The following is a 27,385-nucleotide window of genomic DNA, read 5'->3' as shown; positions in this document are numbered from 1 at the left end:
TCCATTCTTTCCTTTTCCTTCCCAGGGGTAAATCTACTATCAGTCTTGAATTTAATATATCTGGCTACAAATTAATTGTACTAGTCTCTAGTCATTGTCATTTGTAGTTCTTGTGTTATTTTTATTATCACAAGATAGCTTTCCAGTGGAGCTCCATGCAAACACATGGCTTGCCTTTCGTATTTTCAGTGAGAGCACACAGATAGATAATAAGGTTTATTCACCCCAATGGTTTCTCCATCTTGGTAGTGTTTGTTATCATAGAAGCTTCCAGGGAGTACATGTTTTCATTTGTCAAAAGACTTTTTTTTTTGCTGAGCAAGTATTTCTTCATTTTCACAGTCAATTCCAAACTGGAAGTCTAATATGAAGAAAATGATCAAAATATCTATAAAAGCTACTAAGAAATAAAGTACTATATCTGCATATTCCATTTGATCTCCATGGGGAGCCAAAATTCAAGTTTCCTAGCAATGAATGTAAACATCTCGATCAATGTCATTCCCTTCTACTCCAGAACTGAAAAAAAAAAAAAAAACAACATCATTAAGGATGTAGTTATATGTAGGACACAGCTTTAAGTCTGCCCAGTTTTCCTTTTCTTCGTCTCTCCTATCCTTTGGAAAGGAAATTCAGTTATCCATGTGCAATAATACAGCATTAGAAACATTTTTTTCTGACAAAAAGATAGGACTGGAAAGGATTTAAGAAATCATCTATTGTCTTAGGTTGTCAGTATTGGGGTCTTGCGGAGGGGTTCCTGAAGAATTTTGAAAATAAGATTGGCTTCTGAGTTTAAATAAAATATCAACATTTATAGGATTGGAACAAAATTTTTACAAAGAGTATAAATGGATTGCAGGCTAGCACGACTTCACTGTAACCTGATTGTGTGTATTAGCAAAGCTAAATAATAGAGCAGTGGTCTCCAAGTTTTTGGCACCAGGGATTGGCTTCATGGAAGGCAACTGTTCCACAGATTGGAGTGGGAGGGGATAGTTTCATGATGATTTGCATGCATTACATTTATTGTGCACCTCAGTTCTATTATCTACTCCTCCTCAGGTCATCAGGCTCCTAGAGGTTGGGAACCCCTGTAATAAAGGACAGGTTTAGAAGAAGCTGGAAAGATAGGTCAGTATGGAGGCAAAAGCATGGAGAGAAATATGAACTTTATATCATACTAAACTCAACATTGAAAAAACTAAGACCATGGCATCCAGTCCCATCATTTCATGGCAAATAGATGGAGAGAAAGTGGAAGCGGTGGCAGATTTTATTTTCTTGGGCTCCAAAATCATTGAAGATGGTGACTAAAGTCATGAAATCAAAAGGCACTTACTCCCTGAAGATGCTTACTCCTTGGAAGAAGAGCTACGACAAACCTAGAAAGTGTATTAAAAAGCAGAAGCATTACCTTGCCTACAAAGGTCTGTCTAGTTACAGCTATGGTTCTTTCAGTAGTCATGTATGGATGTGAGAGTTGAACCATAAAGGAGTCTGAGCGCCACAGGATTGATGTTTTTGAATTGTGGTGCTTGAGAAGACTCTTGAGAGTCCCTTCCACTGCAAGGAGCTCAAACCAGTCAATCCTAAAGGAAATCAACCCTGAATACTCATTGGAAGGACTGATGCTGAAGTTGAGGCTCCAAAACTTTGGCCCCCTATGCAAAGAGATGATTTATTGGAAAAGACTCTGATGCTGGGAACAATGGAAGGCAGGAGAAGAGGATGAGATGGTTGGATGGCATCACCAACTCAATGCACGTGAGTTTGGACAGACTCTGGGAGATAGTGAAGGACAGAGGATCCTGGTCCAGTCCATGGGGTTGCAAAGATTCAGACACAACTAAGTGGCTGAACAACAGTGTAAGGAAGAGGGATCCATGGTCCAAAGATAGTCTATTCTCTTTAACTCTCAAATCATAATTTCCTCTTCCTGCTCTGGTCCCATGCTCGAGAAGCAGTTGTCTGATTCTAATTTGGCTCCTCACATGGCAACCCTCCATGGGGAAGTTTGGCAGGGCAGAGAACACAAGTGTCCAGTAACTTGAGCATTACATTTTTCATTACAAATCTATCCACTGGCATCCCAATTTACAACTTGGCTCTCCACGTACCTTGCCAGCATTGAATGTGCTGGCCACTCCATCCTACCCCATCAGCAGTCAATCTTCTAGCTGTAAATTAATATAATTGCATTTTGATTGCAGATCTCAATCCCACAGACTCTGATTATATTTGAGATCAAACTAGAGTGTGTGGATAAATCAAGTTCTATCACAAGAATCTGACTTTGAATCACAGAAAACTCATTAAGGTAATGTCAGATATCTTGAGAGACAGCCTTCATGACTTCTCTGTGTGATCTAATTTCAGCTCCCAGAATCTGATGGAACAAGCTAAGTTTCTTTTCCTTCCTGAAACTTCTATGCATAGGCAAGCATTTCATATATAGTATCCTAAGAAGTTGCTTCAGATAAAATCTCCACTGAATCCTTTCTAATATAAATGAAACTCAGTTTCTTTGTTTTTCTACTTTCTCATTAAAAATGAAATTTCCAAGACTATTCAATACTATTTTTATTTTCTCAAGGACTTCTTTTTTATAGACTTTTCAAACCAGGGTCTCCTGCATTGCAGGCAGATTCTTTACTGTCTGAGTCACCAGGAAAGCCCTTCTCCTACATACTGCTGCTGCTGCTAAGTTGCTTCAGTCGTGTTCGACTCTGTGCGACCCCATAGACGGCAGCCCACCAGGCTCCCCCGTCCCTGGGATTCTCCAGGCAAGAACACTGGAGTGGGTTGCCATTTCCTTCTCCAATGCATGAAAGTGAATAGTGAAAGGGAAGTTGCTCAGTCGTGTCCGACTCTTCACGACCCCATGGACTGCAGCCTACCAGGCTCCTCCATCCATGGGATTTTCCAAGCAAGAATACTGGAGTGGATTGCCATTGCTTTCTCCGCTTCTCCTACATATATACCTCCAATTATATTTCTCCTCTTCAGATCATTTGTGCTTTCTTTCTCTGCAACATGCCTACACATGTTTTATACATTTTGCCTGAGCTACACTGTCCCTATCTTAAGGTGATACTGAAGAGTTGCTCAGTCATGTCGGACTCTTTGCGACACCATGGACTATATAGTCCAGGGGATTCTCCAGGCCAGAATACTGGAGTGGGTAGCCTTTCCCTTCTCCAGGGGATCTTCCCAACCTGGGGATTGAACCCAAGTCTCCCACATTGCAGGCAGATTCTTTACCAGCTGAGCCACAAAGGAAGCCCAAGAATACTGGAGTGGGTAGCCTATCCCTTCTCCAGTGGAAATACTCAAGACAGGATAATAGCTATTTTGAGTGGTAGTAGAAAAACTGATTTAAAATTTGGGAGTTATGTATTCTTATCCCAGATGATTTTAAATTTTATATTTGGTCTACACTATGCTAGATATTTATCTCCCATATTTGACCAAAGCCTACCCCTCCCCACTGAATACATCTCTGTTTTTGCTAGAACACTCTAGCTTCAGCTATATAGTATCAAGTTATGCTTAGTTTTAATTTTTCCACCTCTGTCACTTTAATCTTACGTTCACTTACAGTTATCAATTTAGTAAATTATGGCCATCTTTTAGCTATCTCCAGCCTGATTATTTTCCCCACAAGTGCCGTTTTCAACTTTAATAGCAGACACCTATCCCATATACGAAATTTGATTCGTTTGCATTTCAAATAAGTTCCATATATTGTTAGTTTTCAAGCAGTCTGTGACATATGGTACAGAAGCCTATCAGAAATCATCAGTTTCTCATTTGAGGGACAGTTTGATGCAGGCATTCAAGTTGACTAGGTTATTTTAGAACCTCGGAGGCTTTGAGTGTGTGTGTGTGTGTGTGTGTGCGCGCGCATGCATTCAAGTGTACAAATAGTACATATAGATACATTACATTATTATAATGTATACAACACATATAGATACATTACATTATTATACAGACATGCACTGGTACAACCCAATGGATGAAGAAACATGTGTGTGTATATATATATATATATATTGTTGTAGTGGGCGCTTTGCTTAATCTGAAAAGTATCTATTTCAAGATTGGAAAGAAAAGGAATAATAAATTGCCAAAGGACGGAAGGAGGAAGACGCCAATGTCATCGATTATCTTGTCATTTCAACATCATTTTTAGAGTACATTTTTAGATATTGGTTACTCATATCTAAAAAATAATGCTAAAATATAAAAATAAGAATGCTAAAATAATCCAAAGACAAATATTCATCTTAAAATCATCTACTATATTCATTTGCCACTTTTCCCACCTTTTGTTAGTTTGTATAACATATGGGTGTCCAGTGATTCCCAAATTCAGACCCTCTGTGGCAGTCTACAAGACCTCTGTGCAATGACTACTCACTTGGGAAGAACACATTTCTTCTCTGCTCAGCATTATTTCATTAATACTTCCATTTTTACATGAAAACCTTTTACATTATTCTATCAATTCTCTTTGTGCAAACTCGTGACTGGTTAATAGAGCTGAAACCTCTGTCTGCACATGGTTATATACTAAGCTTCATTTGATAGACCTCATAATACCAATTCTCGTGACCTTGTTGCTCTGATCACCTTACCGTTTTGACATGAAACAAGAGAAAAACTTTTACTTTCTAGATCCCTTTACATGATTCTTCAAAGAAGAAAGATGCCTTGATCTTAACATTGGGGCTAACTAGATTAATATGATTTTATAAAAATTACAAGATACTAAAAGTATAATCAATGGTCTGGCTGGACATAACTGCAGAGTGGGCTGTTAGCTCTAGTTATTTCCCTTGTTCCCTCTGGCTTCACTCTCCCTCCTGTTACTTAGTGTGGAATCACCTCCCCTGGTCCTCTCTTACTAAGATTGAACTGAGGGTCATTTAATTATTTTGACAGAAAACAATTCCCTATCTTCAGAGGACAAATCTGTACATCTCTGGGGGTTGACTATTCTGCTCATGCCAGTGTCCTAGGGCACACCCTCAGTCCCTGCCCACCCACTGGCTGGCGTGGTCATCTCTGTCTCTCCTTATTCTAATAGGGATTCTGAGCAATATGTCAACAACAAATTAATAAAAGAACACAGTGTCAGGCAGGTCATGTGTTTTAGGCTTAGGAATATGAGTTTATTCTGCAAAGATAAAAAGAAAGGAAATGTCAACATATTGTTTTCATATCTTATGTCTGAAAAAATGTGGATAACCTTTTGCAACATTTTTGTATTTCATCAATATACAATTCACCTGTTCTATTTGAAACACTTTGATATTAAAAACATGAAAGTCAAGTGCTCTATAGAAAGACAGCCCTGTTTTTCTTTCTTTTGTGTAAGACCTTTTTCAATACAGTTCCAAACAAATTGTCATCTAAACTATATTATTTTAATATACTTGTCAGATCCAAATCAGAGATATTGAAAATAAAAAGGTAGGATTTCAAGATGAAGGTTTTGCAGCTGTTATAGGTATCTCTTTTGGCCTACTGCTTAACAAAAATGCTTCAGCCTTCATCTTTAATTATGCTAAAAGCACCCAGTAATTCTGCAATCTAGAAAAAATTGAAAAATTCATAATCAATTAGCATATCAGGGCCCCCATTTTACTTATCTTTCCTTCTCTCTCCCCTCTCTCTCTCCCTTTCCCCTACCATTTATCCTTTCCTTCCCTTCCCCTCTGCCTTTAAACTTTTTGGTAGAAAAATACATGATTTCTAGAGGTATGTAGGCCAAGATTTTAATCTTGGTTTGGACTCTCATCATCATATTTACCCTTTTTCCTCTGGTGAGTTAATTAACACCTCTGAAGTTAAGTTTCTTCAGTTATAAAATGGAAACAGTGACATATACAAAGTTTTGAGAGCAGAAGACTAAATGAGCCAATACATGTAAATGACCATGGTAAATGCTCAATACTAATGCCATTTCCCTTCCATTTATGTCATTATCTAATTTGGAGATAATTATTTTTAAGTATTATTCATCCAACCATGTAGGTAACAATATATTTAGCCTGAACTCCAGATCCAATACTAAGAGAAAAAAGAACCATCATTTTAAGAAAATTTAAGATATCAGGTTACGGTCAAAGAGGCTGTGGCATTCCTAGTCAATTAACAGCTTGCAACAATTATTCACCATCATAAAAACTACCAGTTGCTGGTTTTGGCGAATAATATGCAAACACAACAGGGTAGTAGAAACCAGCTGCTATTTGAGTGACATAGTATTTTAGAGAAGATTTGTCACTCACTGGTGGGAAAATACATACAGACTTAGAAATAAAACTTATCTATTATTTCATTCATATGTAGTTCCAGAAAAATTAGTTCTTTTAATTTCATTTCTCTGAACTTCTTCAACATTACCTTTACTTTAAGGTAATGGGATTTGATTCAATTGTGAGTAAACGACAAGACTGCAAAATAATATGGAAAGGGTGATAGAAGTATGCTGCAGCTTTTAAGGTTATGGATACAGAATGTTCTTACTTGGACCAGTGGAGACGCTTCCTTTAGGCAGAAGTCCAAGTGGTAAATGAGTTTATAATGTCGTATCCCCTATGGATACATGACAACTTGTTGAAATGTGAAACAGAAGTACCTACAGTTCTTTTTTTCCTAAAACTACATAGAGAACAGGAAAATCATTTCTTTGACTTATCATCCTGACTAAAGTTAACCGATTTGATTCATTTAAGTTGTTATTGCTATAACTGTATAAATTGATACTTCATTTGGCATTTTGATTCCAAGATTAAATGTACCCTCATCAAACATGGAGAGAGATGAGAATGAAATGTTCCTCGACACCTGTAACAGGTCAATCTTACCTGTCTATGATGACATAGAGAGGCACACGTTATGCAATTGAGGGCATAAGCCACTGATACTCTAGAATGTCTCACTTGTTCACTTAAAAAATAATCCTCGCTGGCTGTGATGATTTATGTATCAGCTTAGCTAGGCTAAGGTGCCCAGGCATTCAACTAAACCCTAGTTATGCCATGTAGGTATTTTATAGAAATCATTAAAGTCTGTTATCAACTGACTACATAAAAGAAGTTTGCTGGATAACCTGGACTGGCTGATTCTATCAGGTGAAAGAGCTTAGAACAAAGCTGAGTCTTCCCTGGAGATGGTCTATCTGTGGATAGCAGATTCACCTCCTCGTTGAGACTTCCAGTCTGCCTCCCCTGACAATGCCTAACTTTAGACTTATTAGCCAGGTCCTACTGTTATGTAAACCCATCTCTTCCAGTAAATCTCTGAAATATGTATTTTTACTTTTTGTTTCTCTGGTTGAACTTGGACTGGCAGACTGAACAACAGAACTCGAAACCCTTATCTCCTATTCATAAGCTTCTCTGAGTAATTCCTGACCTTCCCTTCAGATGTAAGCTTTGTAAACAAAGGAGGAGGAATTCACTAATGAAAATATACAAGTCAAAAAATTTTAAACTATTATGAATTCTAAATTTATTCAATCTTTCATCCAAGATGTACCATTAAAATCCCTTCAAAATCTATGTCATATACAAAATGCCTTGCTTTCATTATTAAATCATTTCAGTTTATATTTTAAGGAAAATGTTACCTTAAAAACTGTCATCTTTGTCTTCCTTGTATTCTCACAGCATCCAGCAAAGTATTTTGTATTCAGTGAATGTTTGCTAAATACATGACTAATTCCTCAATAATACTCTAGATATTTTCAAGATATTTTTATAGTAAAACTCTCTTTTCTCCATATCTTGTTTAAGGCAAGTATTTTGAATGGAGCTGGAGGAATCAGGCTCCCTGACCTCAGACACTATGACCAAGCTACCACAAAGTTCATAGCAACACTATTTACAATAAATAAGACATGGAAACAACTTAAGTGTCTATTGACAAATGAATGGATAAAGAAAATGTGGTATATATACCAGTGGAATATTATTTAATCATAAAAAAACAATGAATAATGCCATTTTCAGCACCATGAATGGACTTAGAGATTATCATATTAAGTGAAGTAAATCAGACAAAGACAAATATAATATCATTTATATTGGAGATGATATAAATGAACTTATTTACAAAACAGAAACAGACTCACAGACATAGAAAACAAATTTATCATTATCAAAATGGATAGTGGGGGTAGGGATGGAAGAGATAAACTATGAGGTTGGAATCAACTCATACACACAACTATATATAAAATAGATAGTCAATAAGGACCTATTGTATAGCATAGGGAAATATCTTGTAACAATCTATAATGGAAAAGAACGTGAAAAAGAATGTATATGTGTGTATAACTGAACCACTTTGCCGTACACCCAAAACTAATAAAATATTGTAAATTAACTATACATTAGCTAAAATGATTAATAAAACCATAATTTATAAAATTTAACCAATTAGGTTTATTCTCACTGTATGTTATTAAAATGGATAATTTTAAAGACAGTCTACAATGAAAAAGCTTATGATTTAAGTATATGAAGAGATAATTCTCAAATTTTAAGTGATATAGGATAATTTCAAAGTTCTCATTCATTTCTATGATATTTATTAAAAATGAAGCTAAATGCAGCTGTGTGTGTGTGTGAAGTTACACACACACATAAGGACTCACAAAGTATAAATGGCAACAATAAAAACAATCTTTATGAAGTTATAGAATGTTCTTCAAAATCTCACCTTAAAGTTCAAAATGTTGGCAACTTGAAATGAGCATATTTTTAGTGGAAACCAGACAAGCTACCCTCAGTAAATCTGACCTTAAGATTAATTTTTTAATCAGAAATATTAGACTTGACCCAAGACCCTTTAACAAAGAGTATTTCTAATCATAAACAGAAAAAGTAAAGGCCAAGAGAGAAAATGTTCTTTCATGGTGGTTGACGAGATGGGGTGAGTTCCGATAATACTGCATGTTCACACTTTCTTATTGTGTCAGAATAAAAAGGTTTATAATAGATTTGCCTTTGAACTCCAGCTTGTGCACTTTCAGCTGTAGTAACATTCAGTGAGTTTATTCAGCTCTCTGAGTCTTGTTTTTTGCAAAACAGAGAAAATAAAACCTACTTTGCATAACTTTGAGAGTTAAATGGGATATAACGTCTATAATAGTATTGGCCAATAGAATTTAATGGAAATCTCCACCCTTTCTTCTCCTTTCTCAGAGCAGGTGTTTATTCTTTGCAAGGCAAATTCCGTACTCTTTCTTTTTCTCCTGGGACCTATGACATGCCTTTTCAGTCATATCTTTAGCTGCATCCTCTCCTTTGCCTCAATGGCACCCCACTCCAGTACTCTTGCCTGGAAAATTCCGTGGATGGAGGAGCCTGGTGGGCTGCAGTCCAGGGGGTCGCTAAGAGTCGGACACAACTGAGCGACTTCACTTTCACTTTTCACTTTCATGCATTGGAGAAGGAAATGGCAACCCACTCCAGTGTTCTTGCCTGGAGAATCCCAGGGATGGGGGAGCCTGGCGGGCTTCCGTCTATGGGGTCGCACAGAGTCGGACATGACTGAAGTGACTTAGCAGCAGCTCCTTTGCCTCCCACATTTAAAAACCAACTCATAACTCCCTTATACTTAAAAACCCCAAACCCTTGCTTAGGCTCTGCCTTCCAATTAAGCAGTACTTCTGTATTTAGCCATCCCTTTACCACAGAAAGTTTTTAAAACTTTTGCTCTTAAAACATTTGCTCTTTCCTTTTCTCATTTATTCTTCAGCAGCTCCACTCACCAGACAATACATACATGAAACTCCAGTGGCCTCACTACAGCCAAAGCCAGGGGCTGGCTTCCTTTTGTGATGTTTTCCCACTGACCATATCTAAGTTTTCCTGTTTTTGTTTTTAACTTGTTGATTGTTAAACATACATTTTCTTTGGCTTCCCCATTTTAAGACTTTTCTAATTTGATTCTCTTTCTACTGCTCTGATCACGACTTTTGAGTCCCTATAGTTAGCAGCATCCTCTCCTTGAATCACTCTTGCAAACTAGTGTTTTCTTTCTTTCTATTGCTTTCCTGCTCCTCCCATAACTTCTTTGAGTCATCTTGTGGAGGCTTTACAACTTTCCTAGTCATTCACTTTACCGTTATTCCTGGGAACATGGGAAGACCATTTTCCCTCCCCTAAAGTCACTCTACGTATATGCAATCACAAATCCTGTTCATTCTACCATCTTAAAAAAAAAAAAAAAATTCCTCTTAATTCCCAGTGAACCTCCTCATCAGCCAGTCTCACCTGTACTTCTGTGACGCTGTGCAAGATGATCTCATCACACAAACTCTGCCCTTTTTGGATTCTATCCTCCATGTCACAGCCAGAATTCGCCTACTTACAATGATTCCCTTTGCCCTTCCAGTGAAACCCTTAGCATCACACAGAGACTCTGGACTGATCTCAGCCTCCTTTCCTCTCTTTCTCTCTTACCCTGGGTTCTCTGCTGCAGCCACTCTGACCTCTCTCATTTCCTTCCAAGTACTGTGTTCCTTGACGTGCATCTCAGAATAGCACCCATTCTCACATCTCAAATCAAGAAGTCCCCCTGCCATTTTTTTCTTAGTTAACATGTATGAATCCTTCACATGTCAGTCTACACATCATAATCCCTGATACACAAGAAACAAAACATATTTGTGGACTGATTATCTCACCCGTTATTCCAGCTGAGAGTGATCAACTCCTATCCACATTGCTGAAAGAGGCCTTTACTTTTCCCTGTGGTCACTCAGTCTCTTAACTACAGGATTCTCTAATGAAGATGCTAGTTGCCTGGGTTTAGAACATTGCTAGATTTAATTTTCTATTTTACCTTTTAGTTATTACATTTTTCTTTGCCTGTTTCATTTAATTGTATCCTCTAATCTCAGTACAATTATTTAACACAATGATTAATTAGAAAAATGATTAATCTTTTGATTAATACTGACTAGTCACAACAAATCTCATTCATGGAAAACACCAATCTTTAGTTGCAGTTAAGCGATGTTTTATCTATGTTGTTTCAAAAGTTAAACATCATAGTTTCCTATAGTGCATATCACAAACAGAAAATTCACTTTGGAGAAGACTCGTGAGAGTCCCTTGGATGTCAAGGCGATCAAACAATCCCAAAGGAAATTAACCTTGAATATTCATTGGAAGGACTGGTGAAGCTGAAGTGTCAATACTTTGGCCACCTTATGCAAGAGCCGACTCATTGGAAAAGACATTGATGCTGGGAAAGACTGAAGGCAAAAGGAGAAGGGAGCTTCAGAGGATGAGACAGTTGGATGGCATCACCAATTCAATGGACATGAGTTTGAGCAAACTCCAAGAAACAGTGAAGGACGGAGAAACCTGGTGTGCTGCGGTTCATGGCGTCACAGAGTCAGACACAACTTACCACTGAACAACAGCAACAAACAAACTTTAGAGTTTTTTCTAAAAATAGGTTGTGAGTTACAAAGCCAGAGTCATGTTCTTGTCTTTTATGTGTATCTCTGGTAGTTGCTCAGTCATGTCTGACTCTTTGAGACCCCTTGGACTATAACTTGCCAGGCTCCTCTGTCCATGGAATTCTCCAGGCAAGAATACTGGAGTGAGTTGCCATTTCCTTCTCCAGGGAAAATTCCTGACCCGGGGATCGTACCTGGGTCTCCGAAATTGCAGGTGAATTGTTTTCTGCTGAGGCGTCAGGGAAGCCCTTTCTTGTGCTTCAGATGCCACCAAATCACAGAGTAGTGACAGTAAAGTGTACTGAATTTTATGCTGCTTACTTTACAGGCAAAAATTGTGAACATAACTCCCTTCCAATAGATACAAAATCTAATAGTAAACTATTCAGAAGGATGAATAATTTATATTTCTTCTTTCTAAAAAATAAAGTACAGAACTATGACTGATGAGAACAAAACTACAATACACAGTGAAAAGAAATGAGCACTGGGAACCGATGAAAACAACATTAAATACAGCCATAAAAATAGAAAAAACACATCAACTTTATATCTCTATAATTAAATAAATATTTATATATGTAGGGAATACTTTAGCAGAAAATGCTATAATAGAAAGTTTAACTTTTGTAAAATAAGTACACGACAACAGTGCATCTTAGATACACAGGTAAGCGTTTAAAATCAGGCTAATAGGTTTTGTCCAAATAGAGAGAAATATTTTTGCCATCTAAAAGCATTAGGATTGTTGACTAAGGTGATTCATGTGGTAACTAATGAAACTTCTGCTGGTGTCGAATTTATCAAATTTAACTCCTGAGATATCTATTTTCAGAAGTAGATTTCATTGTCTAAAGATTTCTGCCTTTTGTTAAGTACAGATATCAGTATATTTGCAGTTCTAGGTATATAAATACAAAACATATTGACATCCTTGTGGTTTTGGATAGCTATGAATACATATTTTTTCTGTATGGGTAGAGTTTATTTATAATTTCAAATTGGTATGAAATAAAAGAACTTTGTCCTGTTTCTATGTCTTTTGTAAAGTTGATTAAGCACAACTGAATTAATAGCTACATTGCAAGAAAAGGTATGACCATAAAGAATGGCAAAAGCATTATTTTAAAGTTGATTCTTTTTAAAATTTTTGTGGTAATAGAAAGAAGTGATAACATTACAAGTCATATATTAGTATTCTTGTAAAAGTTGTGAAAGACCGTTAATGAGTAAATCTACATTTGTTAGCTAATGGTTAGATACAACCAAACGTTTATCAAAATAAAACTGAGGTCCATATACATACAAAATCAACTGTTTGTCATAAATATCACTAGAAATTATAGAGCCCCAGATGAACACTTGAGGAAAAGGCTCTTAAAACCAAGAATAACATTTTAAGTGCAAAGCTATTACAAACCCATTTGATATTCATTTTAATTGCCTCGACTATAATGAATATGCTTTGTATTCAGACAGATGTCACAAGTACTACTGCAGAAGTTCCAATATAATTCAGCCTTAGTTAAGAACAAGTAAATGGATACTTAAAATGGAATGTTACCAGGAAGGAAGGAAAAAACCAATTACAGCAAACATCAGCTCCTTAAAATAGCAAATTAAAGATTTGTATTAAATTGTGTTCTTTTATACTTGGACATATGCAGAATACAGTAACACAGGAAAACTTGCTATATCAACCACTTCTTTTCCTTGACTCAGCTGTCTACTGATTAATTAGCCTGGAAAATAGAAATTGGGATGTGAAAAATGACTAAGAAGAGTAGGCTGAAATTGACTTTACAACATTTAGTCTATGAAAAGGATTTTTAAACTGCCACTATGCCAATTTATTCTAGCTGGAGGAACAGGTAGTTAGGTATGCCATTTTATTTCCATTGGTCAGACAGTTCTAATATTCCCTTTAATCTTCTTCCACACAGAGGACTAACACCTTAAAATCCAAATTTTATCCTCATGCCATAAATTAAAGATGGCATTTTTCAATACAGAGTTTACAGAATGACCCATGGATATTTGTTAAAAGCAGACATTTCTGTGCCCTGACCAAGTTCTACTGAGTCAAAATCATTGGAATCACCATTGTGATGAGCAACCCGAAAACTCCAATGCTCATACTTGTTTAAAAACAACTGCCTGAATATTGGATGAAGTAATACTTAAAACAATGTAATTTTCATTTCAGTCCAGTCAGCAAACATGTATTAACTACCAATTCTATGTGAGTAAAATCTGACACATGGAGGGTATCCCCTAAGGCAAGAAGCATATGATAATATTATTTTCAAGGTATAGTTTATAAAGTACAATGATAATCTGCAAATGTTTGGAAACACAAAGAAAATAGTGTGCTTACTGTGCAGATTTACAATTCATTCCTTATTTCACTTTGGTAGTTCTTCTGAAAAGGTGTATGAAGGTTGAAGAGAAGTGTGTTTAGCTTATTATTAGAAAACATACCTGAAGTGGTGCTTAAAGGCAGATTTAGCCCATGTTTCCTGATGGTCTTGGACATTCTGTGTTTTCAAAAGGAGGGTAATAAGTATGAGAGGCTTCTTGGTGGCTAGGGGAAGGGAAGGAAGGAACTATAAGGCCAGAGGCTCTAAAAGTACACTTCTTCCCTTAACTCCAGCCCAATTCCCATGCTGCCTGAACTGAACTCTTCAGTTCAGTTCAGCCACTCAGTTGTGTCTGACTCTTTGCGACCCCATGAATCCCAGCACGCCAGGCCTCCCTGTCCAACACCAAGTCCCAGAGTTCACTCAGACTCACGTCCATCGAGTCAGTGATGCCATCCAGCCATCTCACCCTCTGTCATCCCCTTCTCCTCCTGCCCCCAATCCTTCCCAGCATCAGAGTCTTTTCTAATGAGTCAACTTTTCACATGAGGTGGCCAAAGTACTGGAGTTTCAGCTTTAGCATCATTCCTTCCAAAGATCCCAGGGCTGATCTCCTTCAGAATGGACTGGTTGGATCTCCTTGCAGTCCAAGGGACTCTCAAGAGTCTTCTCCAACACCACAGTTCAAAAACATCAGTTCTTTGGTGATCAGCCTTCTTCACAGTCCAACTCTCACATCCATACATGACCACTGGAAAAACCATAGCCTTGACTAGACGGACCTTTGTTGGCAAAGTAATGTCTCTGCTTTTCAATATGCTATCTAGGTTGGTCATAAGTTTCCTTCCAAGGAGTAAACGTCTTTTAATTTCATGGCTGCAATCACCATCTGCAGTGATTTTGGAGCCTCAAAAAATAAAGTCTGACACTGTTTCCACTGTTTCCCCATCTATTTCCCATGAAGTGACAGGACTGGATGCCATGATCTTTGTTTTCTGAATGTTGAGCTTTAAGCCAGCTTTTTCACTCTCCACTTTCACTTTCATCAAGAGGCTTTTAGTTCCACTTCACTTTCTGCCATCAGGGTGGTGTCACCTGCGTATCTGAGGTTATTGATATTTCTCCTGGCAATCTTGATTCCAGCTTGTGCTTCTTCCAGCCCAGCGTTTCTCATGATGTATTCTGCATATAAGTTAAATAAGCAGGGTGACAATATACAGCCTTGACGTACTCCTTTTCCTATTTGGAACCAGTCTGTTGTTCCATGTCTAGTTCTAACTGTTGTTTCCTGACCTGCATATAGGTTTCTCAAGAGGCAAGTCAGGTGGTCTGGTATTCCCATCACTTTCAGAATTTTCCACAGTTTATTGTGATCCACACAGTCAAAGGCTTTGGCATAGTCAATAAAGCAGAAATAGATGTTTTTCTGGAACTCTCTTGCTTTTTCCATGATCCAGTGGATGTTGGCAATTTGATCTCTGGTTCCTCTGTCTTTTCTAAAACCAGCTTGAACATCTGGAAGTTCACGGTTCACGTATTGCTGAAGCCTGGCTTGGAGAATTTTGAGCATTACTTACTAGCATGTGAGATGAGTGCAATTGTGCAGTAGTTTGAGCATTCTTTGGCATTGCCTTTCTTTGGGGTTGGGATGAAAACTGACCTTTTTCAGTCCTGTGGCCACTGCTGAATTTTCCAAATTTGCTGGCATATTGAGTGCAGCACTTTCACAGCATCATCTTTCAGGATTTGAAACAGCTCAACTGGAATTCCATCACCTCCGCTAGCTTTGTTCATAGTGATGCTTTCTAAGGCCCACTTGACTTCACATTCCAGGATGTCTTAGTTAGCAGTTTTCCCTCAGCCCTGTCCCTTCCAGGACTGGAGTCTTTGGAATGAACTTCAACAAGGCACTCTCCCTCGTGAAACTGAGTGAAGACAAGCTGATGGGACTCATTCATTGTGCCCAGTGCCCTGGGTTTTCTCAGTCCTTGGTTGACATTTCCCAGCACTGGAAGCAGGATTCAGTTAATAATAATAATAATAATAATAATAATAAATAAAAGACTGTGACAGGTGAAGGTAGATAGAAAAACAGTTGTAGGAATTTAGAGGGGTTTCATGACTCACAGTCATGGTTCTTAGAGTGGTCTCTGGATTGGCTGTTTCACCACCACCTGGGAATTCACTGTACTAGTCTGCTCATCTGCTATAGCAAAATACCAGCAAATCATTGGCTTCAAAAAATCGACATTTATTTTCCTGCACTTCTGGAGGCTGTAGGTTTAAGATCAAGGTGCTGCCAGTTTGGTTTCTGGTGAGAACTCTCTTCTTGGCTCTTCCTCTTTTTATAAACCACCAGTCCAATCAGATTAGGAACCCAGTCTTAAAACCTCATATAATCTTTTTTATCTTCTAAAAGCCCTATCTCAAATATAGTCATATTAGGGATTAGGATATCAACATGTGAATGTTGGGTGACACAATTCAGTCCATAGCACTTAGTACAAGTGAAAATTCTGGAGCCCACCTGACACCTATTGAGTCGGAATTTCAGGGAATGGAGCCCTGCCATTTGTATCTTATTAATCCCTCCTGGTTATTTGCATGCATGCTAAAACCTGAGAAGTCCAGGCCATCAGGGAAAATTGCCAGCATTGCATTCAGTTTCCTTCACGGTATCTCCCATTTTTACTTTCAATCTTATTTCTTTCTGCTCTTCGACATGAACTCTGCTTCTGCTAAACCACTTCTCACCATGGGCTGAAGGGTCTTTCATGTTCTGTCTTCCTGACTCTTGTTTACCCACCACAAATTGCCTTTCAACATCTTTAATAAAGCATCACTTCAACATTGCAGCCTCCATCAAGTCTTCTTTCTCTAAATAGCAGAAGCACTAATTGTCTGAACCAATCCTTTTCATATTTTACAGATTTTACTTTCTTACAATTCCTAGGTTATACTTGTCTGTAATGTGAGTACAAAGCTTTATACATAAAAGCACTATAATCTTCAAAACAGTATATACAGTTCTGCTTATAATTATTCTCTTTAAGCAACTCCCTGCAACACTGGCCCAATACAACAATGATTTAGGGCATAAAACAGCCCATTGGTTTCTGACATAATGCCACTTCCAAACTTGCTTAATAATTTAAAAATAATCAATATACTATTTGCTATTTATTAAGTCCTTAAGTGCATTAAGACTTATAATAAGCCCTGAGTACATGATCTCATTAAATTTTCACAATCACTCTGAAATAGGATCCCTATTTGACTGAAAGACATTGGAAACTGAGGCAGAGGGGTTCAGTGAACCCCAAAGTCACGAAGCCAGGATGAAAAGTGTGAGCCTGTTTCCTGACTCAAAGCATATGCTTTATTTATACTATTTTATACTATAGATGGGGAGATTAGGTTGCTGTCAACATATTGAATATACTGCCAAGAATCCCAAAGTATATGTCTTTTGTGGTAAAGATATTTCCAATACATCCTTTATAAATTCTCCAATTTTCTTTAGCCCCAACACACACATATAAATCCTTAAGCATTGTTAAAATAAGCCATCATGGAAAAAAATACAAATAAGCAAACAACAACAACAACAAAGGTAGACTTCCTGAGACCAACAGATACTATTAAATGACTACAGACAATGAAGAGCTCTAAATTCTGTCACTATTCTATATGCTATTTACCTGCAGACAGCCTTTGGAATTCTCTCATCTGTACATTACAGACAGCTGAAGAACTCAAAGGGAATTACTTGAAAGTTCACAAGGAACTCTCACAAACTTTTGCCCAAAGCAAATACTGGTAATTATGCACTAGAAGCATTCACACGCATACATGTATGCATATAAAACTGAAAAACTCTAAGAAACAATGGATTTTTTTAATAACAAAAACTATATGTTCTTAACTTCCTTCTCCAGAAAACAAACCAAGTGGGTTTATTCTTTCACAGCTGCCTGCACTTTGAAGACTGGACTGTTCAGATAATAAGCCACACCTGTTGGATTGTTTCGGTAATTCCAAACACCAGCCGAGATAGTAATTAAAAGTAACACTCCATTTTCAGCCTACCTGGGGTGTTCAACAACCTCGACATCTTGCAGAAATAGGAGACATACTGCTCACAGTACTCGGCGCTGCTGGTGATGGCGCTGATCTGGTCCATGGAGGCGCTGTATATGAGCTGCGTTACCGAGTATTTTTCTGGGTTGTAGCCCACCACCGTCGTCTGCATCTGCAAATCGTGAGACACGATGGTCCATACTTTGTCCTCTGTGGGGAGAAAAAGGGCAGGACGATGGGTCATTAGTATGAAGTGCATCTTCAAAAGTCAGAAAATAACGGAGCTGCACTTTTCACTGGTTGGTTTCTATGAACAGATATAGAACAGAGTTAAGGATTCAGTTCAGTTCAGTCGCTCAGTCGTGTCCGACTCTTTGCGACCCCATGGACTGCAGCACGCCAGGCTTCCCTGTCCATCACCAGCTTCCGGAGCGTGCTCAAACTCATGTCCATTGAGTCGGTGATGCCATCCAACCATCTCATCCTCTGCCGTCCCCTTCTCCTCCTGCCTTCAATCTTTGGGTTAATCTTTAAGGATAGTAATCATTAAAATAACGCTCCTCACACCTAAGTTCTGTGTATATTGACAAAGTAATATTTCTTTTATTAAAAACAAACACAAGCTATCGTCTTAAAACAAACAGCCTGAGTATCTGGTGGGATGCTTTAAAACCTGCAGCATTGGACATAAGGCTACTGTGTTCCAATGCCTTCCCAACGCTGTAACTCTTCATTCCTCCTGTAAAACAATCTCTACTACCTCCTAAATGAGCTACATGCTCTCTAGCCTCTGGAGCTTTGTTTGCTGTAATCAGAATATGCATCCTCATTTTGTCAACAAATGTTCTTCTCACCCTGACCTTTCAGGTAAAATTAGACACTGCCTGCTCTGTTATTGAAATGCTCTATACATGTGGAATGATGCAAATCAGTAATTATCTTGGTGTTTTGAACCCTGAAAATTTCAATATGTGAAAAGGAGAAGCATCTAGAAGATTAATGAGATTAAATTAAAATCCTACAAAGTTATGCATTTGAATTAGAAGCATCACTATGAACCTATGATGATGATGTTATCTTTTTAAAAATATGCCCTAGTTCTTTCCACTGAAAAAACTCTCCAAACAACGACCAACTTCTGGCAACAGTTGTCATCACTCAATACCATTTTCCATTAAGAGAAAACAAGGATCCTAGAGAAATGTCCGATTCCAGGACTGGAGATGGCTAAGAGGAGTCTGGAACAAGCTGTCACTTCAGAAACAAACTATTGGAGACAAAGTGTGGTACAAAAATTCTCCAAGGCCAAAAAAAAAAAAAAAAAATCAATAAGAATTTCCTGCAATAAATTAAAATACATCAAATATATTTAATCCCATGAGTTCACAAAAATGAAATGTTTAAAGTTTGGAATGTGTTATGTAACTAATTCATTATTTTGAAGACTGGTAAATAAAGGCAAAGAATCCAGCATTTAGTCTACCTTAGTTATATGAATCTTAAAGTAACTAAATGCTCCTTTTGTGGAAATATTTCAGCCCATAAACGAAGGCCAAATTATAAGAGTGTCATCATTTGGTAAGTTCTAACAAGTTAGGGTCTAAGAAGGATTATTCATGGCTGCAAATATAACCAACAAGTGAAACCAGAGATGTGTCCCTGGGGCTCTGGAGGTGGGGGCAGGTGTACCGCACTACAGGTGGAGGGGTGCGGATAAAACTCAGACATGAATTTCACCAAGTTTATAGACCTACCTGCCAATTTCTAGAAAACAGAGGGGAAGGGGTAGATGTTAAACGGCACCAAACGGAAACAGCAACATCCACATTGTGGAAAACTGTATACATCACACAATCCAGTCTTTCAACAGCCGAGGGATAAATTACAAAGGAAGACAGTGAGAGACACTCACACTCACACACACAGAGTCAAAAAGAGACAGGCAGAGAGCTTTAGATTGAGAGAAACATCCTGAACTTGCCCCTCTTGTGGTCTTCCTATTTCAGGAGATGGGAGCTCCATTCTTCCAGTTCTGGGAGAAAAGCCCCCTTCTTCCGTCTCCTCCTGCACCCTGTCAGTGATGTCCACGTGCTCCACCTTCAGTCATTATTCAGAATTGGGCACTCCTCACCCCGCACCCACGACTGCTGGGGTCCAAGCCTGGGCCCCTCACTTGCACATCCCACAATGACCTTTAACCGGTCCCCTCTTCCCGACCTTGTCCCTTCATGTCTACCTTCAACAAACAGCCTTGCTGATTTCAAGTACAAGTCAGCTTCTGACAGCTGCGAGTCCTTACACGGTATCTGGTCTTATTCACAAAGTCCATTTCTTAGAGTAGCCAAAGGCTGGCGGAGGTCTGGCTCTTGCTTGCAGCCCTACCGCTTGTTCCTTTGGCTCTGATCATGCAGACCTCCTTTGCACTCCTCAAACAGGTCACGCAGGCCCCTCCTTGGAGACTCGCACTGGCTCTTTCCTGCGTCTAGAGCCATCTTTGCTCAGACCTCCTCTGACCCCCTCCTTCTCCAGCTCTGAGCTCCACTGATGATGTTTCCTTCCCTGAGTCCCACCCCCACCACAGCTGCTCTCCATCTACCTGCTCAGCTTTGTTTTTATCCATAGCATTTATCTCTATCTTAGGGCACATTTAAATTATTTTTTAAAATATCTGACTGCCTCCATGAGAAGGAAAGAAAGCAGGGATTCTTTTCAATGCTATATGCACCAAGCTTACAGTGATAATTGGCACATAGTATGGCTTCAAATCCATTGGAGAAGGAAATGGCAACCCACTCCAGTATTCTTGCCTAGGAATCCCATGGACAGAGTCTGAGTCTGGTGGGCTACTGTCCATGGGGTCACAGAGTTGGACACAACATAGCAACTGAGCACAGGAATTCAAAAACATTAGTTGACTAGAAGAATGAACCAATAAAAATAAATAGAATACAAACATTTGATCTGAAAATAATAGGGGAAAAAGTAGAAGCAGTGACATTTTATTTTCTTGGGCTCCAAAATCACTGAGGATGGTGACTTCAGCAATGAAATTGAAAGACACATGCTCCTTGGAAGTACAGTTATGATAAATCTAGACAGCATATTAGAGAGCAGAGACATCACTTTCCTGACAAAGGTCTGTATAATCAAAGCTATAGTTTTTCCCAGTAGTCATGTAGAGATGTGAGAGTTGGAACATAAAGAAGGCTGAATGCCAAAGAACTCATGCTTTGAAACTGTGATTCTAGAGAAGACTCTTGAGCCCTTGGACAGCAAGGAGATCAAACCAGTCAATCCTAAAGAAAATCAACCCTGAATATTCATTGGAAGGACTAATGCTGAAGTTGAAGCTCCAATACCTTGACCACCTGATGCCCCTGATGCTGGGAAAGATTGAGGGCAGGCAGTAAAGAGGACAGCAGAGGATGAGATGGTTAGATAGCATCACTGAATCAATGGACATGAACTTGAGCAAATTTCAGGAGATAGTGAAGGACAGGGGAACATGGCATGCTGCAGTCCATGGGGTTGCAAAGAGTTGGACACGACTTAGTGACACAACAACAACAGGAACTTTTAAAATCACTTTAGTTCAAGTTCTGTGGAGACTACCCCAAGAGACTGTAGACAGGCCACTTCACCCCTCTGAGCCAGAATTTCCCTTCAGCTATTACAACATGCCTCTTTATCAGATGACTTTCCAGCTTGCTATTCTTAAATCAGTTAAAAGAAGTTCAGTTATGGTGTCCTTGTAGTCATTTTCTACGGGATAATTAATTTTCCAGGCTTATCTTTGGGCTGATCAGAACTGTCTTCTTTGAACTACTCTGATATGGCAAGAAAAGCCACAATATATTTTGGTATTTCTGTCACTTTCTGACATGACTCTGAAAACAAACTCATTTACATACAGACCTGCAGACTTACCTTCACATAATTAAAAATCCATTAATTGAATTAGGTAACTTCTATCTCTCTACTGCTACAATCAGTCTGTGGCACAGAATTCTCAGATGTTTATCACCACTTACTTTATCCTTTCTCCCTTCTTTTCTTCCTTTCTTTCTTTTTTTAAAATGAATCTTTACCAAGAGCCTTGTCCTGTAGCAGTGTCCTAACACTTGTGAGAACGAAGTGTTCTAACATTTTGGTCCTGGTGACTTCTTGACTCTAAATTTTAGTTCTAGCCATGTCAGCCCACATACTTCATCATCAAAACCCTGTACATCATACCTTTATATTTGTTTTATAGGCTACTCATTCATTCAGCAAATATTATCATGTACCTGCTGCTAAGTCGCCTCAGTCGTGTCCGACTCTGTGCAACCCCATAGAGAGCAGCCCACCAGGCTCCTCCGTCCCTGGGATTCTCCAGGCAAGAACACTGGAGTGGATTGCCATTTCCTTCTCCAATATCATGTAACTATTATATGACAAATACTAGATCTAGGCAGCAAAGAAAACGCAGCAAAAAAAAAAAAAAAAAAGCGTAAATTTTTTGCAATTTACGTTCTTACATTCTAGTAGGGTAAAGAAAACAGATAATAAGCAAAATTAAAAGAATACATATGCATATACATGCATGCTGCTGCTAAGTCGCTTCAGTCGTGTCCAACTCTGTGTGACCCCATAGATGGCAGCCCACCAGGCTCCTCTGTCTCGGATTCTCCAGGCAAGAATTCTATAGTGGGTTGTCATTCCCTTCTCCAATGCATGCATGCATGCTAAGTCGCTTCAGTCATGTCTGACTCTGTGCGACCCCATTTACAGCAGCCCACAGGATTCTCTAGGCAAGAATACTGGAGTGGGTTGCCATTTCCTCCTCCAATATCTATGCATATATATTATATACATACATTATTTATATATATTACATATACATACGCACCACTTCCCAGGTGGTGCAAGCGGTAAAGAACCTGCCTGCCAGTGCAGCAGACTTAGGAGACGTGGGTTTGATCCCTCAGTCAGGAAGATCCCCTAGAGGAGGGCACAGCAATCTACTCCAGTATTTTTGCCTGGAGAATCCCATGGACAGAAGATCCAGGCAGGCTACAGTCCACAGGGTTGCAGAGTCAGACACAACGGAAGTGACTTAGCACAGCACACAGCACATATACATATATATGTATTCTTCTACATATATCATCACTACTATTCGCCAGTGATAATGATGAGGAGAAAAACTGATTGAGAAGGGAAGGGTAGGCTGTGCGTATCGGGACTGTCCCCTGGAGAAGGAAATGGCAACCCACTCCAGTATTCTTGCCTGCTCAATTCCATGGAGAGGGGAAACTGGAGGGTTACTGTCTATGGGGTCCCAAAGAGTAGGGCATGACCTGAGCACACATGCACACGTGCACGCATGATGGGGACTGCATTTGTAAACAGAGAGGAAACCATAAAGCCCTGAAAAAGTGACATTTGAATAAATAAGGTAGCTGTTCAGCAAGCCGTGTTGATGTCTGGGGAAAACAAGACAGAGGGAATGAAAATATTCTAATTCAAGAATATTTCTGATGTTATTTTGGTATTCAAGGAGACTGGTGAGTGAGGAAGGGGGGAGCGGCAGAAGTCGAAGGCAGGAATGTAACGAGGATGAGGGGATGGTGATCTTACAGTTAGATGGAAAGCCACTGGCTTTGGAAGGTTTGAAGCAAGTGAAAGTACTTTGCTTTAACTTATTTTTGACACACTATTGTTTGCTTCAGTAAAATTATACTTCAGAAGGGCTTGACAATAGTATATCTTTATAAAGATTTAAAACTTTTTATAGTGTCATGGCATTATAAAAGGTAATATATAAGCTCTATTTTGATAGCACAAAACAATTACTGTTGATGCATCTTGCAAGTTATTTTTTAACGCTTGTGCATTACATGTTGCATGGCTCCTTTGGAGCTGTTAAATCTTAAATGACAAATGGATATTACAATTTTGCAGATATCCAGCATCTAGAAGAAAGTTATGCTGTGTAGATTTTTTTTTTGCCAGTATCATAGGTGGAAAAATCGAAAATCTTATTCCCATATTCACAGTGTGTTTAGACAGTATGTATTATCAGAATACATATGTAATGCAAATAGAAACCACTGTGCATGGAAACTTCTAAATTTCTGCCACTGTTCCGTTTTCATGAAGAAGCAATTGAAAAACTAGTGTGTCTCAAATACTCTTTTTGGATTAGTGTGTTATGAAAATGGCCTTTGTGATTACTGAGTCCTTAGTATCTATCTCATTGTGTAATTACATATTTAAAAACTGTAACATTGTATATTGTTTTAAATATAGTGAATTGAATAATATGTTCAAAACTGGGGCACATATGAAACATACTATGGACACATTCCTCTCCTTGGCAATTACAGGGTCTTCAGGATGACTCTGCTTAGTGATGTTGACACATGTATGTTAGAAAGGTCCCTCTGCTACCTCTATCGGTGACCCCCATATCCTTATCCTAAGTGAAAGAAAGTGAAGTCGTTCAGTCATGTCTGACTCTTTGCGACCGACCCCATGGACTGTACCCTCCCATGTTCCTCCATCCCATGGGATTTTCCAGACAAAGTACTGGAGTGGGTTGCTATTTCCTTCTCCAGAGGATCTTCCTGACCCAGGGATCGAACCCAGGTCTCCCACACTGTAGGCAGAAGCTTTACTGTCTGAGTCACCAGGGAATTCCTTATCCTAACTAACTGTAATTCTCAAGTAACTCACTTCATGTGGACTCAGTTCTTCATACGGCTGGAGTTATGACCATGGGTTGATAAAGCTCAACAATGACCAGTGAAAAAAGCAAAGAATTATTCCTTCTAGAATATAACCAGCTTCCCCATCATGTGTATAATTGTTGTTTGACTCTTTTCCATGTTATCCATCTGTAATCTGAAGTTCACAGTATAGAGCAGGTGTTTATACAGAACATTTTAATTAAAGTCCAATCTGAGCTAAATCCAGTAGAAAAAAAAAATTGTCTCCTATACATCTGCAATTGCATCTAAGTGTTTCTCATTTTCAAACAGTATCATGGTTTTGATTAGGGACCAATTTGTTAATGAGAGATTTTCATAACTTTACTCATATTAACTCTGAAATGATCTCTAAAAATAGGGAATATTATATTATAAATTACCTTAAAGTTCTCCTCTATCTCATAAACTGCATCTGATAAATTAGTCTGTGGCTTTCTTTGGGCACAAAGTCTTGATAGCTATTATCCTGATTCAGTAAATCAACAATTGAACTTCAGCCGTGAAGAAAATACGAGCAAGGCTCTCCAATGAAATGCTATAGCATTAATAAGAACTGAATTAATAAGAAATGTTTGTAGGCTTATAGTAGAACATAGCCAAGGAAAGAGACTTACCATTCAAAGGAAACCATGTTCTCATATGAAAAATTTTGATCTCTACATAGTATCAATATAATGGCATTTTAGAGAGTATCCATTTTGACTCTCTTCTATTAGAGATTAAGAAAGCGAATGTAATAGAGCTACCACAAGATCCTACGATCCTACTCCTGCACATATATCCAGAAGAGATAAAAAGTCTAATTCAAAAAGACACATGTAACTCAATACTCACAGCAGCGCTATTTACAAAAGCCAGGACATGGAAACGAACTAAATGTCCATCAACAGATGAATGGATAAAGAAGACGTGTGTCTATATTGTGTGTGTATACACTCAGACAGCGGGATATTACTTAGCCATAAAGAGAACGAAATATTGCCATCTGCAGCAACACAGATGGGCCTAGAAATTATCATACTGTGTGGAGTGTCAGACAAAGACAAATATCATATGATATAACTTATATGTGGAATCTAAAAAAGTAATACAAATGAACTTATTTATAAACAGAAACAGACTCACCAAGACAGAAAACAAACCTATGGCTACCAAAGGGGAAAAAGGTGAAGGAATAAACTGGGAGTACTGGATTAACGGATACGCTAATATATATAATATAGACAACAGAGATGTACTCTGTAGCACAGGGAACTCTATTCAATATCTTATAACTATAATGGAAGATAATCTAAAAAGGTATATATGTATTTATATGTGTGTGTGCATGTGTGGTAAATCTCTTCAGTCATGTCTGACTCTTTTCAACACTATGGACTGTAGCCCACCAGGCTCCTCTGTCCGTGGGATTCTCCAGGCAAAAATACTGGCATGGGTTGCCGTGCCCTCCTCCAGGAGATCTTCCCAAGCCAGGTATCAAACTCACATCTCTTATGTCTCCTGCATTGGCAAGCAGTATATATGTATATATACATATATATTTTTATATGCATATAGGAAGCCCTATATGCATATATATATATTTTTATATGTGTATATATTCAAATTGTGAACCTATGGACTGTAGCCCACCAGGCTCCTCTGCCCATGGGATTCTCTAGGCAAGAATATTGGAGTGGGTAGCCATTCCCTTCTCCAGGGGATCTTCCTGACCCAGGGATCAAACCCATGTCTCCTGTATCTCCTGTACTGGCAGGTGGGTTCTTTACCACTAAGCCACTTGGGAAGCCCATATATGTATATATTCATATATATATATATATGAATATCATTTTGCTATACACCTAAAATTAACCACAAAATTGTAAATCAACTGTACTTCAATTAAAAAAAAAAAAAGAAATCAAGTGTCGGAAGTAAGTGGCTTAACAATATGAATACAAAGAGTTAGTAGCAAAATAATGGAAACTCTGTCCCCTAATTCTGGCATTTAATGCTCTTTTCACTACCGTATCTTTAACCTCGTGGTGATATGCTTGGTGACATGTCAAAACTTTTGTTGTGTTCCCCACATCATCCCATTAATTTTCAGGGAGCAGAGGACTATATAGACATTATTTTAGACTTTTTAAGTATTGTTTTAAATGACAATAATATATGCTATTACATGAGGAAAAAATGTCATAAAGCAGTAATACAACTCAATCATGCACACATTCATAAATCACTACTCAGTTTTTTATATTTTAGCACCATGCTACGTTCTGGAAGCACAAGGATAAAAGAGACCTGAGGTCCTGACCTCAACAAGCTTGTAGTGCAGAGGAGGAGAGAAAACATTAAGCTTGAAATTACAAATTGCAAACAGGTGCTGAAACAGATCTATGCACAGGGTCCTGAGAGCTCACATGGAAAGCTTTGGAAAGCCATGAAGGGACCAGAGGACAAGGTATTTTCAGTGAATCAAGAAGGTTAATTTAATAGGGATGAGCCATATGACGATGGTGGTAACAGCAACGTTACTCGTCTTACAACTCAGGCCAAATATCTTGGGGACAAAAGAGTTCAGTAAATGGGATCCTAATTGATTGGAAATTGAAGGGTCTGGGACAGTGAAGTATAAGATTGCAGTCGTAACAACTGTGTATGGGTTGAAAGGTCTGGCAGATCCTGATGGTGTGGGTGCTGGAAAGCTTCAG

General features: G+C 38.4%; 1 protein-coding gene across 1 annotated transcript in view; it reads right to left on the bottom strand.

Annotated features, from left to right (window-relative positions):
- CNTNAP2 (contactin associated protein 2) overlaps positions 1-27,385 on the bottom strand; it is a 2,330,533-nt gene that overhangs the window by 739,406 nt on the left and 1,563,742 nt on the right. The window contains exon 13 of the mRNA XM_070369076.1: positions 17,944-18,144. Within this exon, the coding sequence (XP_070225177.1) occupies positions 17,944-18,144 (201 nt within the window). The remainder of the gene's footprint in view (positions 1-17,943; positions 18,145-27,385) is intronic.

The sequence above is a fragment of the Bos mutus genome, chromosome 4, assembly GCF_027580195.1.
Source record: "Bos mutus isolate GX-2022 chromosome 4, NWIPB_WYAK_1.1, whole genome shotgun sequence".
Classification (NCBI taxonomy): Eukaryota; Metazoa; Chordata; class Mammalia; order Artiodactyla; family Bovidae; genus Bos; species Bos mutus.
The sequence above is the reverse complement of the archived record's forward strand: the minus strand, read 5'-3'. Positions and strand labels throughout refer to the sequence as shown.